The 18,388-nt window shown below is 42.5% G+C and overlaps 1 protein-coding gene across 1 annotated transcript in view; it reads left to right on the top strand.

The window, feature by feature from the left end:
• DROSHA (drosha ribonuclease III) overlaps positions 1–18,388 on the top strand; it is an 81,898-nt gene continuing 63,510 nt past the window's right edge. Inside the window, exons 1-9 of the mRNA XM_068160988.1 lie at positions 1–42; positions 2,317–3,174; positions 4,854–4,946; positions 6,801–7,032; positions 7,905–8,046; positions 8,841–8,995; positions 11,990–12,070; positions 15,940–16,026; positions 16,780–16,866. Coding sequence (XP_068017089.1) covers positions 2,324–3,174; positions 4,854–4,946; positions 6,801–7,032; positions 7,905–8,046; positions 8,841–8,995; positions 11,990–12,070; positions 15,940–16,026; positions 16,780–16,866 — 1,728 coding nt within the window. The 5' untranslated portion in view covers positions 1–42; positions 2,317–2,323. The remainder of the gene's footprint in view (positions 43–2,316; positions 3,175–4,853; positions 4,947–6,800; positions 7,033–7,904; positions 8,047–8,840; positions 8,996–11,989; positions 12,071–15,939; positions 16,027–16,779; positions 16,867–18,388) is intronic.

Here is an 18,388-nt window from a genome sequence, read left to right as displayed (position 1 = left end):
GCCGGCGCTACGGGCCGGGCTGGCCTCGGCTGCGGGCCCCAGGTGGGCTCGGGGGGGCGTCTGTCTGCCGGGGGTGCACAGGGACAGGCGGCGGGGGCATGTTCGAGGTGCTGCGGATCGTTGTGCGGCGCGGGGGATCTGGAGCCGGGGCGAACGGCGAGAGCAGACCCCTGGGGCGGGGTGGGGGGGGGGGCGTCGGTGCTGGCGAGCTCTGTAGTGCTGACCGGGATAGGGGTGGCCGGGCCAGGCGGCCGCTGCCGGTAGCGCCTTCTGCAGCAACCGCCTGGCCGGCCTATGGCTAAGGAGATCCCTCTGTGTGGAGCGAGCCGTGCGGCGGGAAGCCAGGTCGACGGAGGCGGTCGGGTGGCGGGCTCCCCGCGGGGCTTGTCTCCGTTGTGTTCTCTGCCGACCCTTTGGTGGCCGTTGGAGGCCGTTACAAACCGTTGGGAGGCGGTGGTCGGGGGAGGCCGGGTCTCGGTGTCCTGTTGATCTTAGCTGTGTGGTAACAGGGTTAAAAGAGTTTTTCCTGTGTGTTTTAAGGAACCTGTGTTACTTTCGTATGTGGTAGGAGCAAACTAATTTCCTATTCTAGGTGATAGGAGAAGGAGAATTTGTTATTTCCAGTGTTTTAGAACTTCAGTTTAAGTGACGAGTGTGACCGAAGCTCGGGGCAGAGAGAGATTTTCAGTAATTTGGGCGCTAAAAATAATTTCATGTACTATTTTGTAGCTTTGATTCTGTGCATTCTGAAACAGAGAAACCAAGGTGATAGAAATAGAGCAGCTCTTTGGTGCTGGACAAGTCCTAGAGCTCTATTTAAGAGGAAGCTGCTACACAAGACCTTTTGTTTGAATGCCATGACACAAAGCACAATGGCTTTTGCTTTATTTAAGGTAATAAGAGTCTAGCTCAGAAAGCAAAATTGATTCAGCACCTAATGGATTAGAATTAATAATAATTAGTTTTCATATTGCCAGAGAAAATACCTTTTTTCTTTTTTTTTTTTTTTTGAGGATCTTTACACAACTGGAGGCTACAGAGCAGGCACAGGCTCCTTGGAAGGAACAAATGGCTTTACCATCATGTCACTTGGGATATGGATTAATGGCCATGGCGATATTAGGTTGATATTTGGAGTCAGTGATCATGGAAGTCTTTTTCAACTGAAATAGTTCTGATTCTATGACTGCTATCTCCTAGAAATGTGGAATTCTTGCTCACGTTAGCTTTTGGTTACCCCAGAGAGGGAATGAATGTTTCCACCACCAATTAACAGTGGTTTCCACTAAGCCCTGCATGTGTAAGGACAGACTTAGGATCCTCTTGGTTCCCCCTCCTTATGTCCATCCATTGCCCCTTCCTTTCTTTTTTCCTTCTAGTTCCAGAAGGTTTGGCTGTCTCTCAGCAAGCTACATCACTTGCAGCACTGGCAGCAGAATGCAGTGCTCTGGACAGTCTAGGTTGGCCATATTGCACGGTAGCAGGTGGGAGAGTATTCTGTGTGTACTCCAGCACCAGCAAAGTCTCAGTAAAAAGGAGGCTTTATTTTCTTTATTTGATGATTTTTCCAATTACATGCATGTCTCCTTTCCTTCTCTGCCTTCCCTTTGTGGAAAACTGGATTTGATTTCTGTGGCTGCTTAACTAATTTGAGTAAACAGCATAGTTGACTTTTTTTTCTTGTAAGAAGCTTATTCCATGAAAATATACCCACCGAGCTTAAAATACTTCAAAGTATGTGTTTAATCATTTACTAAATGGAGATCTCAATTATGAATGTAAATTATTACTGTCTCATTTTAAATTTGTATGATTTCTTGGACCGGATAAAATACAATGAGGTAACTTAACAATGCCTGAAGTTTGTAATAATGTTTTAGAAAGGACACTTCCATATGGGACTTTGGATGACAATTGCAGTTGTTGAGTGATTCCTTTGGTACGGGCTTTCTGAAGGATTTATATCAAAGTGTCTCGACAGTACTAATAGATGCACATGTATCTTTGGCAGTTATCATATCTGTCATTTGAAATGGATATTGCCATTGTCAGAGAGTGTGGTTTGGTTTTGGGGTCTGGATTAAAGAGAGTAGAGTGCTCTCGTGGATTGGAGGCTTAAAGTAATCAAGAAGGCATAAATGGCCTGTACCTAGAGGTCCAAGGAGCACAAAGCTTCCAATGAGAGTCAGTGAACATTGTTCACTGCTTATGCTAAAGGAAACTGCAAAAACTACTTCAGTGCTTTGGGAGGAGTTCCTGCAAATGCATTAAGGACATCCTACAGAAATTGTGTGACCTTTATTTTCCTCATTAAAGGTGAGCCATGTCTTTCCATTCCGGGCGAGGATGTCCCCGTGGTCAAGGGGGACCAGGAGCAAGAACTTCAACACAGACCTACCGCCCTCAGAACCTGCGGCAGCTTCATCCACAGCAGTCGTCTGTACAATACCAGTATGACCAGCAAACTGCCCCTCCAGCAACCTATTCAAACCCTCCATCCACAGGTTACATACCTCCCAGGCCAGACTTTGTGCCCTACCCTCCTCCAGTGCCCCCTTCCACACAAAATCCCATTGGCCAGTGTACCTTGAGGCCACCATTTCCAAACCACCAAATGAGGCAGAGCTTTCCAGTGCCTCCGTGCTTCCCTCCCACTCCTCCACCAGTGCCAAATCCTGGCAACACTCCTGTGCCAGGAACTCCAGCTGCGCAAAGCACCTTTCCTTATATGATGCCTCCTCCAACAGTACCACATCCTCCCCCACCACCAGTCATACCACAGCAAGTCAACTACCAGCCTGTGTACTCCACAGGGTATTCACAGCAATCATTCCCACCGCCTAACTTCAATAGCTATCAGCACAACTCTGCCTCCTTTCAGAGCAACGCTGCCAACAGCAGTGGTGGCAGCAGCCATTTCCGGCACATGGGTCAGTACCAGGGAGAGAAATCACAAAGCGATCGACGGTCCCCAGACAGGAGCAAGCACTATGATGAGCACAGACACCGTGAGCACAGTCACATCCATGGCGACCGGCATCGGTCCACTAACCACGGAGATCGTCGGGATCGAGGCCGGAGTCCAGACAGGAGGAGGCAGGAAAGCAGTCGGCACCGGACAGATTATGACAGAGGAAGGATATCGCCTCATCACAGAAGTTACGAACGTAACAGGTAACTTGAGGTGTTTCCTTCCTGCAGAGGGAGAGCTGTCATCATTGTTGTGTAGTATTTGTGTCAGTGTTCTTCCCTCACTTTTCCCTCTAGTTTGGGAGGTAGCCAGTACCTGGGTTTGATGGAAGAGCTACTGTTTTGACACCTTTCCGGTCGACTCCTTCTGCCTCGCCTTTGTAAGCTGATGACTTGTTGGTCTTGTCCATGGAGACAGCTGGAAGCAAAATCTTGTTTGAAACCCAAACAGATTGCTGAGTAGTGCTCTACTCATTGATATTTACCATACAAACTTGTGCACTTGTGGCATTAGAGTAGACTTGGCACAACTTTGTGCTAAAGACTGTGTTCCCAGTTGAGCCTTAAAACCGGTTAAGTCATAGCACTTAGATTTAGGTACCAGACATAGGGTTCTGGATGTTGAATTAAATTTGGCCTTTCTTTGAGTAAATCCTGTGTTTGTAGAGAACCAGCACTTTGTGTGTGTGTGTTTATAGTCTGATAGTGCACATACCTAATCTCTGCAGTGAGGTGTTTTAGCGAAAAGCACGCTGCTCAGTGTTCTTGCATCCTGCTGTGCGGGAGACCAGCATGGATGTGTGCAGACTTCTCAGGACCTACCAGTGGGTGCTTAGACTACCTGTGTGATTCTGTTCAGGACGAAGACTTCTGAAAGCCATCCTGTAATCTCGAGGTGAAAATTAGTATACACCGTATAAAAGAGATAGACCTCTTAACGATTCTTGTTCTGTCACTTGTTGCTCTATAGAGGAGACATCCCATCTTGATGCAGCCTCCTTTCAGGTAGCTGTAGAGAGCAAGAAGGTCTCCCCTCAGCCTCCTTTTCTCCAGAATAAACAGCCCTAGTTCCCTCAGATGCTCCTGATAAGAACTTCCTCTCCAGATTCTTCAGTTTCATTGCCCTTCTTTGAATGTGCTTGAGCACCTCAACATCTTTCTTGTAGTGTTGGGCCCAAAACTGAACACAGAGTTTAAGGTGTGGCCTCACCAGTGTTTGAGTTACAGAAAGGCAATCACTTCCCTGGTTCTGCTGGCCACACTCAGCCAGTTGTTGATCAATGTCCTTTTCCATCAGGCACCTTTCCAGTCTCTTCCCCAAGCCTTCAGTTAATTTAAAGCTCTTTTACCCTGGAAATATGTTTGCATGGTCAAGTTCTTTATATGTATGCAACAGATGAGACTGATAGTTTCAGCATGTTGCAGACTTTTTGGTTTTTTTGTACTTTTTGTGTCCTTGAGGTGACTGTCAGAGCGGGCTTGCCTAAAACACTCAAATGACTGCTGTGCTTACAAAGCTATTGTGCCATGGAAAAGGTTTACTTTCTGTTTCCTGAGGCATTAAGAATGGTTAAAGATGCAGTAATCCTAACCTTTGCCATTTGTAACAGGAGAAGAGGAGCAATGGCAGCAAGTCCTGTGGTGAATTTCTAGATGTTACCTCTGGGTGGTATTGAGATAGCTGGCTTTATGGCATAGGTGGAGAAGCCAAGGGACTGTCTTTTACAAATTACTGGAAGGTCAGCATTAAGAATGAGTTTCTAGTGGTCAGCATGTGTGTGTCATTTTTCATAACAATCTCAGCCTGCTTCTGTGTTCCTTTCAGGTGTGGAATGTATGAAATGCCAGATTTCTCAATTAACTTATGTTTTGAACTCTCCAAGGGAGCGGGAGAGGGAGAGGCACAGGCACCGCGACAGCAGAAGATCACCATCACCAGACAGATCCTACAAAAAAGATTACAAGAGAGCAGGAAGGTAAGGAAGATTACATTTGGTCTCTTGTGTGTTTGAGACTCTGTGCCTTGACACATACAAGCTTTTGTCTATGTATACATGTGCACATGCCTGGTTTGAAACTCAGAGAAGATGAGTGACTTAAATTTGTAACCATCTGCTTACACATGCAAAAGAAATCATTTAGGTTGGGAAAGACTTTCAATGTCAAGTCCAGCCATGAACCTTATTCTGCCAAGTCCACCCTAAGCCACATCACCAAGCACCACATCTACAGGTCTTTTAAACACATCTAGGGATTATGATTCAGCCACCTGCCTGGGCAGCCTGTTCCAATGCCTGACAATCTTTCCAGTGAAAATTTCTTTTATAATGTCCAGCCTAAACTTCCCCTGGTGCAGCTTGAGACCATTCCCTCATGTTCTATCACCAACACTCACCTCATGACAATCTCTCTTCAGGTAGTTTTAGAGAGTGATAAGACCTCCTCTCAGCCTTCTTTACTTCAGACTAAACAGCCCCGGTTTCCTCAGCTGCTTCATATAAGACTTCTCTAGGCCCTTCACCAGCTTAGTTGCTCTTTGGACCCACTCCAGCACCTCAATGTCTTTGTTGTTGAGGTGCCCAAAACCTAACACAATACTCAAGATGCATCCTCACCAATGCAAAGTACAGAGGGACAATCACCTTCCTGGTCCTGCTTGTCACACTGGTTTTTATATAAGTCAGGATGCCACCTGGGCACACTGCTGGTTCATACTCAGCCTCTTGTCAAATAGTATCTTCAGGTCCCTTTCCACCAGCCAGTTTTCTAGACACTCTTTCCTTAACCTGTAACATTGCATGGGGGCTTTGTCACCCAAGTGCAGGACCTGACACTTGGCCTTGCTGAAGCTCATGCAACTGACCTCAGACCATTGATCCAGTCTGTTCAAATTCTGTAGACCCTCCCTACTCTCAAGCACATTAACACTCCTGCTCATCTTGGTGTTGTCTGCAAGCTTGCTGAGGGTGCACTCTATCTCCTCATCAGAGTCACTGAAAAAGATGTGAAACAGAAGTAGTCCCAATACTAAGCCCTGAGGAATGCCAGTTGTGTAATGTCAGTTATCTCAAGACCTTGTAAAGTTAGAAACAGAATTAATCTCTGGAGAGGGCTTCACTACTTCTTTTTATTTTAAGTCATTCTGTTTAGATCATTAAGAGCTTTTTTAATATTGATGCTTTTATGAGTCCTGGATAGTCAAAATCAGAGTGACATTATTGGCTTTGTAGGTATAAGAAATAAAAAGTAGGTTTCCTACATTTCAGCTTTTAAAAGCATTGATCTTGCAGTATGTAAGGAGTCTCACAGATTTTGCTCTCCAAAGAAATGTCAGAGGCAGAGTAACACAAGCAGGGTGGCTTCTATGTAACCCTTCTAATAAAACCCTAATTCTTTTCTCGTGCAAGTAGTTTGTGGGCTACGTATTAGAACTTTATATTAGAACTTCTAGTTGTGGGTGATGTGACTTGTAGTTTTTAGTGATGAGCTTCCAGATTTGGAACAGAATTATAAAAAAGTCAGAAGTAGGCATTTTAATGAAAAATACTTATTTTTATTCTAAAATATTTTTTTACATTTAATTACTGAATAAATTTTATAGTATCATAGTATCTGTCAGGGTTGGAAGGGACCACAAGGATCGGTAAAAGCTACTGAGTGCTTTACTCTTGATTGTGCAAGTTAAAACCAGGAAGAGGCAATTGGATTTTGCTGTAATGTATGTGATAAAATGATGTACTGATCTGAAGCAAACTATTTGCTTTTCATTGTAAAACTCTCACTGTTAAGATAATGAAGAGAATTGTTCTCATTTGCTTTCTCCCACTAAGCCGATCTCCAAGCAGAGAAAGAAAAAAACCTCGATGGGAGGAGGACAGGGAAAGGTGGTCTGAGAACCAGAGCTCCACTAAAGAGAAAAATTACATTGCTACCAAAGACAAAGAGTCAGAGGAGAATGCATCTGAAAAAAATGAAGAGGAAGATGAGGAGCTGCTAAAGCCAGTCTGGGTTCGCTGTACCCATTCTGAAAGTTACTATTCCAATGACCCTATGGATCAGGTGGTACGTTTGTCAGAGAGCTCGGCACTGCTGTGCACAATCCTTTATTGATTATTTGACTAATATGAACATTTCAGCAGGATCATGTTTCACATCATTAATCCTCCTCTCCTCCCAACCATCTCAGCCTTTTAACCCTCTTAAGAACTTTGGTATTTTGGTATTATTCTCTTATTTTCATCAGATTCTTCTGTCTGCATTCAGAGCAGCGGTATATGAGAGAGGGCTACTTTCTAGTCTGTAGAATAGAAAGGTGGATTTTTTCCATTCTAGCTGTATTTGAGCAAAGATGCCTTAAGCACCATCCATTCCCACAGCTTTGGAGACATTTTGGACAGAAGCAGGAAGTCAGGATTGTTTGTACTTGAAAGTACCACTTGGAGATGGAGTAGTGATAAAAAGCAAGAAGTTTCTGGGATCTTGTGTGGGGTATTTTTGTGCTTATGGCTGGTTGTAGGTATGGGGTTTTTGAGAATGAATTCATGGAGTTGCAAAGCAGGCAACAAAGTGAACTGTGTTTTGTGTTTATTGTGTATGATAAAATGCTTTTTAATTGCAGAATACTTTCACAGATGTCCTGTTTCTTGTAAACCATGTTAGAAATCAATGCTGAGCTGTACTAAATTTGCTTAGCTATAGTTCTGCTTCGTTAGGCCAAAGGTTTGATGATAATGCACCAGCACATGAAGTAATTTCTCTGCTAATTCAGCTGGCAGAGCAATGTAATGGTATGCTAAAGTCTTACCAGGTATTTCCATGTTCTGTGAACTACACAGATCTGTCTTTTTCCCCTTTTCATTTCACAAAATGCTGGTACATTGTGTTCATGTGCTGTTTCAGTGCTGTCTTTTTGTTGTTTGTTTTTTAATTAACAGGGAGACTCTACTGTGGTAGGAACAAGCAAGCTCCGAGATCTCTATGAAAAGTTCGACGAGGAGTTAGGAAAGCGACAGGCAAAGGCCAAAGCAGCCAGGCCACCATGGGAGCCACCAAAGACCAAGCTGGATGAAGATTTAGGTAGGCAGAAAACACAACAAATCTCTGAAATGGAATAATCTATAGTTAAATTGTTTTTATTCAGCTGTGTGTATTTAGTAATGTTGGTGGATTAATCTGTGTTTTTTAAATCTTCCATTATATTGCATATCTATGGGAGATTTCCTGTTGATTTTGACTGATGTGGAGCTAGATTCTTGGCCCGGAGGAAAATGAAGAGTATCTAGCACTGAAGTCTCTTGAATAGCATAAAAGTATCCTAAGTATGGTGTGATAGGTCAAAGCCTCCTCTAGATAAGGTTGCTCAGAGCCTTGTTGAGCCTGACCATGAGTATCTCCAGGCATGAGAAATACTACTTCTCTTGGCAAACCTGTTCCAGTGTTCTACCACACTCATGGCAAAGAAGGTGTTCCTAACATCCAATCTAAATCTACTCTTCTCCAATTTCAAACCGTTGCCCCTCATCCTATCATTGCAAGCCTTTGTAAACGGTCCCTCTGCAGCCTTCTTGTAGGCCCCCTTTGGGTACTGGAAGGTCGCTCTAAGGTCTCCCTGGAGTCTTGTTTTCTCCAGGCTGTACAGCCCCAACTCTTTCAGCCTGTTACAGGCATTTCCTCTCCACAGTATTTGCTGCCAGTTGTAATTAAAAATGCAGTTGCTGTCCTTCTTTATCATAGTGTGAATGTCGTGCAAAATGTTGATAACTTCCAATGTGTGCCCCAGTTATCTGTGTCATGTTAGAGAAGGCATTGCTATTGGAGAAGGCTGTGTGGAAGGGGTTTTCAGCTGACTTTATTTTTCTTCTGTGAATCAGAGACCTCCAGTGACTCAGACTGTGACTCTGAAGATGACAGCAGCTGCTCCAGCAGTTCAGATTCAGATGTTTTTGACGTCATTGCAGAAATTAAGCGTAAAAAAGCACACCCTGATCGTCTCCATGAAGAACTATGGTACAATGATCCAGGACAGGTACAGTGAGAGGAGAACTTGCTGTGTGTCTGAGAGTTGCTCTCCCCTGTAGACCATGAATTCTGTATTGTCAAACATACCGGGTGACATGCATTTCAATATGCCTCTTCTGTTTTGTTTTTTGTGCCCCCTCCCCCTTTTCCCCTTGTCTCCCTCATCTACTTAAATCAACTTATTTCAAGAATGTGCTTTCAGCTCATGAATTCTGTGGTTATTTAGCTGGAATCCTATCTGCCAGTGTTAGTAAAACCTGAATTGCTAACAGTGTACTAATGCTGTCCTCTTAGCCCTGAGATAAAGGTACACAGATGAAGTCTGGGATGGAGAAAGGCTATGTATTTACCTCTTTTCCAAGTTTAGCACCTAAAAGCTCATAATGATAAATAACATTTTAAATATGCAGTTAATGCTCCTAATTTCTTGTCTAATGGTTCTTTTGAAATTGCATGGAAGTTGTAGTTCTCATTAAATGTAATTGCTGATCTCATGAAGTGTGGAATGTACACATTGCACAGAAGGCTAGTTCTTGTTTGAAAATTTGCCATCTTCATCTGTGTTACTTAAATATTTTACAGTGTATTCTAACTCATTGTCAGATGGCACCCCAGCAAATTCATTGTTCAGGCACTTTGTGATGCAGGAGTTTAGCGTGCAGCAAACCATAATGTGAAGACATGCTTATGGCCACTGTGGTAATTCAAAGGTCTGTTGTATATTCTGTTACAGACTCATCAATGCCTCTTGTTTAAAAAAAAAATAACAGCATAGTTAGATGTTTGTAAGGAAAACAGAAATAGCACACTTGTTGTATAACTGAATCAATTGGCTAGCTCCAGGGCACACTTCAAAGTCACATTGTAGGGCAGAATAGTGACTAAATAAGACATAGAATAACTGTAGGTTTAATAGATTTAGGAATGTGTGGTTTATGAATTTCCTGCTGAAAAACTTTCTTTCCTGAAACCTTCCTCGAGACTGACTCTTCATCTTTCTTGAAGGGGTGACATGAGATCGTGGTGAGCTTGTCAGTGCTGTACTGAGTAGATTTCATTTGAAAACACTTGAAGTTTTTCTAGTTATTTATCTGCTATGCCAAAAAGCTTTCTAACTTTCACTGCATAAACCAGGAGTGATTGCTGTGCACAGTGGCATGTACAAGTACACAGTGTGACACGGAACGAGATTTTTAGGCTGTATCTTCCCAACCCCTCAGTCTAAGCAGTATGTTTGTTACTTTGGATAATCTCCAACAGTGCTGGCAGTTTCTAGAAAATAAATTGTTAAAGCTTGATGCCACCATATTGGCCTTTTCCTTCCAAGTGTTGCCTGTTGGACAGAGAAAGTTAGAAGCCACTGCCTATGTAAAATTGTGATCTTTTAACATTTTATCATCACTTCATGATACTTTTTTCTGCATTTTTTTCCATGAATAGTGTCATTAGGGACAAGATAGATACATATCTGACTTGTTTCTCAAGTTCTGGGCTTCACATCTCTCTCAGTTTCAGTTTGTGCATTTAATGTAACAGAGGCAGTGTAAGTGCTCAACTAATGCTCTAGCACTCAGAGCTAAAGGTCAAGGATAAGGTTTTAAAAAGTAGGTGGTGATGATTCTAATAGCCACAGTAGGTGTTTATTTTGGGGGAGTCATGAGCAGTTTGCTATTGATTGCATTTTTTGATTCTCTTTGGGTTTGTGACTGTATCAGCCAGTGAAGGAGTATGCTTTTACCTACAAGAATGGTTCAGTTTCATTGAGCTTGTACTTTCCTCAAGGGAAAAAATGTGTTAAAAAGCCAGCATGCCAACTCTGTTAAGATTGCATGACTGAGTTCTCCAAGCAGAAGAGAAGTGCCCTACTTGTTACATTCCTTTGTTAGTATGACAACTTTAACCTAGCATGAATGCAGCAAATCGAAAAAGTTGTGTCCCTCTCCAAACTGTAGACTACAATAGCAGCAGTTCGGTTTGGCTTTTGCTTCATGTTGTGTCTACTGTGTGATGATACAGTTTAACCCTGCTTTTCTACATTTTGAAACTGCTTATTGTGGCACAAAAAGTTCTACTGCTTTTTGTATTACATTACAAGCAAAGTTGTTTGGTTTTGTTTGGGGTGTTTTTTAAAGTCTTGAAAAAAATGTTTCATTTCTTGGATCCAGACTTTGAAAAACTCCATTAAACTTGGGAAATTGACTTGTTTCTCTGGGTTTTTAGTTGGATTTCTATGATGGGCATGATGTTAAGAACTGTTAGCTTTAGGCTATTGCAGCAATTTATAGTCTGCATTGAAATTGATATAAAAGTGAGAAGAAAGACACTAGATTTATATGATTTGCAAAGGCTTTTCTGGGTATAGCTACTTGAGGTACCCTTACAGAATACTCAAGTGGATATCTGGATATTTTGTTCCCTCTCTTTTTTTTTTTTTCCCTTCTATCTTTTTTTTTTTTTTTTTTTTTTTTTTTTTTTTACAGATCTGTTAACCAGGATGGGTTTCAAATGCTGCTATTAGTTCTTTAAAGCACCAAGTAAAATCTTAAAATGGTCTGCTTTGCATCCTTCTAGTAATAGTCTTGCTACATGGCAGAGGGGTTAGTCCGGGGCAGAATTTCAGCTGCTGAACCTAATGGAATGTTTTGGACTTGGAGACTGCATCGTGAAAATATTTGTTAGTGCATGCTTAGGGCCTGAATTTCTTGAGGCAGACAACCACGGGGTTTGTGTGTATGAGAAATGGAAAAGATGTACATGATAGAGTGGTACATTTCTGAGAGTTTTTCCTTGTTGTGCTTCTGGAACAGTGCTGAAGTTCTAATGCAATCGTGCAGTTTTCTTACATAAATCTATACTCTTTTCAGTTTTATTGGCTTAAGAACATCCACTTAATCCAAGCATGACAGGCTTTTAGAAGCATCAGCACTTCAGGCATTAAAACCAACATACTTTTCCAAACCCATTTCTCAATAGAAACAGAACTCTATTTTGTTTTCCACAGATGAACGATGGACCTTTGTGCAAGTGCAGTGCTAAAGCCCGACGAACAGGAATAAGACATGGCATTTATCCTGGTGAAGAGGTGAGTAATCCTAAGAATTGCAATTATGAATACAAACTTGCTGCTGTAAACTCATACTGTGGTTGATTAGAGGATTTTTTTCCCCCCATGATTTACAGGTTGAATAAAAACTCCTGCGTAACATTAAATCTCTTAGTTGTGTAACCTTGTATTTAAAACACACTACCAGTACGAAATCCACCTGAAAACTATGGAAACCTTTTGTCTTCATTTGGTTAGTTCCAGATACTTTAAAAAAAAATACTGAAATACAGTTACATTAATAAAAAAGAACTTAAGGTCAGAGATCTGAAGTGGGTCCAGAGGAAGGCCATGAAGATGATCAGAAGGCTGGAGCACCTCCCCTGTGTGGGGACAGGCTGAGAGAGCTGGAACTGCTCAACCTAGAGAAAAGGCAGCTCTGGAGAGACCTTAGAGAGGCCTTGCAGTACCTGAAAGGGGCCTACAAGAAGTCTGGGAAGGGAGTTTTCACAAGGGCCTGTAGTGATAGGATGAGGGGCAATAGCTTTAACCTTGAGGAGGGCATATTTATGCTGGAGTGTAGGAAGAAATTATGTACAGTGAGGGTGGTGAGACACCTGAACAGGTTGACCACAGAGGCTGTGGATGCCCTCCCCCTGGAGGTGTTCAAGGCCAGGCTGGATGAGGCCTTGAGCAACCTGGTCTAGTGGAAGGTGTCCCTGCCCTTGGCAGCAGGGTTGGAACTAGATGAACTTTAAGACTCTTTCCAACCTAAACCATTCTATGAATCTTGAAGTGAGTATATGAAGGGATTGCTTTGAAAGTGAAAGCAAAAATAAAGAAATAGTAGTTCTGTTGCTGGTGGGAGCAGGAAGCTTGTCAAGAGGTATTCTGGCCTTAGAACTAGAGCCTCTCATGTGAGGAGAAAGTTCTTCACTGAGAGAGTCGTTCGCCATTGGAATGGGCTGCCCAGGGAGGTGTTAGAGTCACCGTCCCTGGAGGGGTTCAAGAGGGGATTGGACATGGCACTTGGTGCCATGGTCTAGTTATGAGGTCTGTGGTAACAGGTTGGACTTGATGATCTTTGAGGTCTCTTCCAACTTTGGTGATACTGTGATACTGTGACACAGTCTCAAGCTGTGCCAGGGTAAGTGTAGACTCAAGGTGAGAAGAAAGTTCTTCACGGAGACAGTTGTTAGGCATCGGAATGTGCTGCCCAGGGAGGTGGTGGAGTCACCATCCCTGGAGATGTTCAAGAGGGGATTGGACATGGCACTTGGTGCCATGGTTTAGTAGTCATGAGGTCTGTAGTGATTGGTTGGAATTGATGATCTTTGATCAACCAACCTTATTGATTCTATGATTCTCTGCACTGTGAACTGTCAAACACTATTCAGTTCTTCATGTCATCAGAAAAAATTGCTCCATTTTAGAATGGTAGTGCCTTTCTTTTGAAAACCATTGTTAAAATAGTGTTTGGTTATTCTCCTTAGAAATATGTATAGAGCATGATTGATGATCAGTGTTGCTTCTGGAAATAAAAACAGTGCCCTGATGACCTCAAGCTATTTTGTCCTAAAACCCTTTGTTCTTGTGAAAGAATCAGAGAACATAAATACGTAAGGTTTACCATTTAGCTTTGTAATTTTTCTTAATGAATTTTATTTTTCTTTTTTTTTTTTTAATATATGATCTGAAACATTATTTTATTTAGCTGCATCTAAGGATTTATGAATATTTCTGGGAATTATTCCAGTTCAGAGAAATGGCTTTGGTCTGAAGCTTACTTTAAATCACTCCACTTCAGGATCAGTGCCTCCCTAGATTGCCTCTAGTGTTTGTGAGGGGTTTTTTGCTTGGGGAAATTTTAGAAGGAAAAAGCTGATGTATCAGACTTCCTGCATGAATACAGCTGCTTCCAGGTGCAAAGCCAGCTAGGAATTTGAGGTTGCAGAAAACCTCCTAGGAATTGTTCTGTGTAGCTCTTAAACTAGCAGGTTTGTAACTGTCTTGTTGCAGCAATAAGAACCTTAGCTTGGGCATGACCAGCCAGAGTAATTACCCTACTTATTCATAGATTCATAGAACAGTTTGGGTTGGAAGGGATCTTAACAATTGTCTTGTTCCAAGCCCCCTTCCTTGGCCAGGGACATCTGCCACCAGACCAGTTTGCACAAGGCTTCATCCAGCATGAACTTGAACACCTGTAGGGAGGGGGCTTCCATGACTTCCCTGAGCAACCTGTTCCAGTGTCCCATCACCCTTGCTGTAGAGAATTTCTTCCTAATATCCAGTCTAAATCTGCCCTCCTTGAGCTTCACTCCATTCCCTCTCAGCCTACCATTAGAAGCCCTTGTAAAATGTCCCTTCTCAGCTTTCTTGTTAGGCCCCTTTCAGGTACTGGAAGGCTGCTATAAGGTCTTCCTGAAGCCTTCTTTTCAAGGATTTATTGGATGGGTTTTGCAAAGTAGGCAGTTGCACAGCGGTGTAGTGCTCTTGCCATGGCAGTCAGGCCACTTTTCCTGCTGCTGTTTGGTGTAGTGCACTTCTAGCTGCTGTGATTTTATTTTGTTTTCATGCAGACAGATCTGTTCTGAACAGACTTGTGGCTGCCTTTGAACTGCAACAAATTTGATGTAGGGCATGTGAGAAACTTTTGTCTGGCCTGAGGATTTTTAGGTCTTTAAGATGGGATGCTTCAGAAGCAGCTCAGGAAAACATGAGTCCCAGGTGTTTGGCATTGCATCAGAGTGCCTGGAGGGCTGGCTGCCTTTAGATCTCACAGGCAGGCATTACAGCCTGGCAGGCAGAGCAAAGTTCACAGAGCTACCTCAGAATATTAGGGGTTGGAAGGGACCATGAAAGATCATCCAGTCCAACCCCCCTGCCAGAGCAGGATCACCTGTACCAGATCACACAGGAGTGCATCCATGTGGGTTTTGAATATCTCCAGGGAGGGAGACTCCACAACTGTTCCAGTGTTCCATTACCCTCTCAGTGAAAAAAATTGTCCTCGTGTTTCCATGGAACTTCCCATGCCTCAACTTCCACCCATTGCCCCTTGTCCTGTCATTGGGCATCACTGAGAAGAGCCTGGCTCCATCCTCTTGGCACTCACCCTTTACATATTTATAAACATGAATGAGGTCACCCCTTAGTCTCCTCCAAGCTAAAGAGCCCCAGCTCCCTCAGTCTCTCCTTGGAAGGAAGATGTTCCACTCCCTTAATCAATTTTGTGGCTCTGTTCTGGACTCTTCCAAGCAGCTATCTGAGGCCCCTCTTGAACTGAGGGGCTCAGAACTGGACACAATATTCCAGATGTGGCCTCACCAGGGCAGAGTAGAGGGGGAGTAGAACTTCTCTCGACCTACTAACCACACCCCTTCTAATACACCTTAGAATGGCATTGGCCTTGTTGGCCACAAGAGCACATTGCTATCACCTCCCTGGTGATATAATCCTTTCTCTTCAGGCCCCGGATTTGCCCCTAGCAGATGAACTGATCCTTGACTATCTTCATAACATACTTTGAAATCTCATGTGAGCTCCATGTTGCTTTATGTGAGCTTTTAAAATCAGCTTCCTGAAAGAAATTTATATAAAGGAGGGAATTATTCTGGTATGTAAACAACTACCTGCTGTGTCTGAGAAAGACCGAGAGTCAAATGGAAAAAGCAAACTCTACAGCAATGTTTTTTGCCATTTTTTTTTTCCTCCTTTTGAATAGCTTTAAAAATATTTCTGGAAGCAAAAATGTAGTTGAAGCCAGAATGCTTAATTATGACAGCCTGCTTTTATTTAATTTTTCATAGTGCATATTTCATGGCTATTAGAAATGCTTTATTCTCTCATTTAATCTAAACTTGCCTTGACTTTACACAGAGTTCTACCTTATCTCTTTCTTTAAGCCCATTAAGCCGTGTCGCCCCATGACCAACAATGCTGGCAGGCTCTACCACTATCGAATCACTGTGTCACCTCCCACAAACTTCTTAGTAAGTACTTTATAAACCTTTTGAACTAGAACTGTCATGGGTTAAGGCTTATGCCTTTAAGAACCGTGGAGTACAAGCCTCCAGAGCATAGATGGGTCCAGGTAGTGGACAGGACATTGTAATCTTTTGGTATTTCATTCCCATGATTCTGTTATTTTACCCTATTTAAGCTGGCAGCAAAGCTGGCTCTTCCTCTTTCTTTCCTCTCTTCTCCCAGGGAGGCACCTCTTTTATCTCCTGGTATTTTTACTGGGCAATCATGGCTTAGGTAGTGCAGCCCTAATGGGCCTCAGTAGGGATTAAGGCGGGGGCAGCCCTTAACTAGCCTAGCAGGGGAGGGGGGGAAGAAAGAGCACTGGGGGTTATGGCAAATCCCAAGTGGGGGTGGGGAAAGAAATGCTGGGTTTTGGTCTGATTTGATGGAAGTTTGGAGAAGGCTTTGGCATGATGAGGTTCTGTGTTAAGCCCAGAATGTGAATTTGTGTATTTCATAGGCTTTTGCACTGCTTTGTATTGTAGTTTGCAGTTATTAATAGCACCTTCCATTTAATTTTCAAATAATATTCTGTTCTTCTGTACAGTCCAATCCTGTGTGGAGTCTTTTTTAATTACTTGGAGAGTGGTTTTAGAGCCTGACTTCCTCTACTACTTAAGCAACTGCTAAAACAAAGACAAACTCTTAATTTTGTTTTCTGCGATAGAAGTAGTACTGCTTCGTGCTTACTCCATGATGGTTGTGTTTGCTTTTTTAAGACAGACAGACCTACTGTTATTGAGTATGATGACCATGAATATATCTTTGAGGGGTTCTCGATGTTTGCACATGCTCCACTAACAAATGTAAGTATGCTCATTGGTACAGATGTGGAGTTTGTCTGGGAGGTAAGCTGGTTCTGCCCCCAGGCAGAATTCTAAACCAACCTTAGCACTGATCAGGGGAAGGGCATTTGTGTTAATGAATGTTGGGCTTTGTCTTCACTGATGCTGCTGAGTATTATCTTTAAACTGTGACTGAGACTGTGATGTGCATCAGAGTACTGCCTTTACATGTTTCACAGTTTGGAAGTGAAATAAATCATGGAATAACTTGTTAAAACTGTTAATTGAATTTAAACTGAACAAGGAGGTTTCTTAGCTTGGGAAAATTTTAAAACACAACAACAAAATATTTTTCCCTTTAACTGACAAATGGCCTTTTTTCAGAGGATTTTTCAGAAATATTCTCTTATGAAAACTGCCTAGATATATCCAGTGCTTTCTGACATCTTTTCAGCTTCTTTAGGAGCTAGGCAATTTCTTGTTTTTATTAAGAGTCTTAAATATTTAAAAGCAATTAATTTTATGCTTTGAAAGTAGATATAACAAGAAAAGGACATGGTTGGTACCTGGCTGCCCTGCTTTTCAATATAATCATATTTGAATGAAAAATACTCAAATACTTAATTTCTGTATGCTGCAGATTTTTTGGTATCTTGGTATTTCAAGAACTGTTTTCAAATAATGTGTTGGTTGCTTGGTTTTATAACTGTTACTGGCAACACCAGCAATACCAAAACTCAGTATGAAAGTGTTTATCACTACAGGACTAGCATGTAGTTGGTAGCTGTCCTGAGGTGATTTTTTGGCAGCATAATTGCAGTTTCAGAGATATTTAGGAATGTGTTTCATAAAAGGGAAGTGATAAAGAGTAGTAAAAGCAGAGATCTGAACACCAGCATCTTTGAATGAACCAATACTGAAACTGAGAGGCACCCAGACGACAGTATTTTGTTTCCTGACGGTTTGCTTACATAATGTATATGACAAAGCTCCACTGGGGAAAGAGCTCTTCGTATCAAGAAATGAGAGGCTGAAGTTCCCAAGTGCTAACCTGAATAATTACTGTGAAATCCTCCCCATTAAATGTTTGTGAAAGGTGGAACGTTGCAGATCACATGTAGTTCATCATGGCCAATACATGGGAGGGATGTGGAGTGCTGATGGGGGACAAGACAGTGCTCAGCATGCCCTTCAAGTGTACACTTTCTTATTTCCACACTAAAAGAGAACAATTGTACTAATATTCCCATTTACAACTGCCTCAAGGGTGGTTGGAGCAAGGTGGGGATCAATCTCTTATCACATGCAACAGCAGGACAAGAGGAAACAGCTTCAAGTTGTGCCAAGGGAGGTTCAGGCTGGATATCAGGAAAAATTTCTTCACAGGAAGTGTTATCAATTTTTGAAACAGGCTGCCCAGGGAGGTGGTAAAGTCACTATCCCTGGAAGTATTTAAAAGATACATGAATGTGGTACTTGGGGATGTAGTTTAATGGTGGGAGCTTAGCAGTAGTGGTGGGATTGTGAGCTCTAGGCTTGTGGT

The sequence above is a fragment of the Melanerpes formicivorus genome, unplaced genomic scaffold (genome assembly GCF_026170545.1).
Source record: "Melanerpes formicivorus ecotype bairdi unplaced genomic scaffold, bMelFor1.0.p_v2 SCAF_55, whole genome shotgun sequence".
Taxonomy (NCBI): domain Eukaryota; kingdom Metazoa; phylum Chordata; class Aves; order Piciformes; family Picidae; genus Melanerpes; species Melanerpes formicivorus.
The sequence above is the reverse complement of the archived record's forward strand: the minus strand, read 5'-3'. Positions and strand labels throughout refer to the sequence as shown.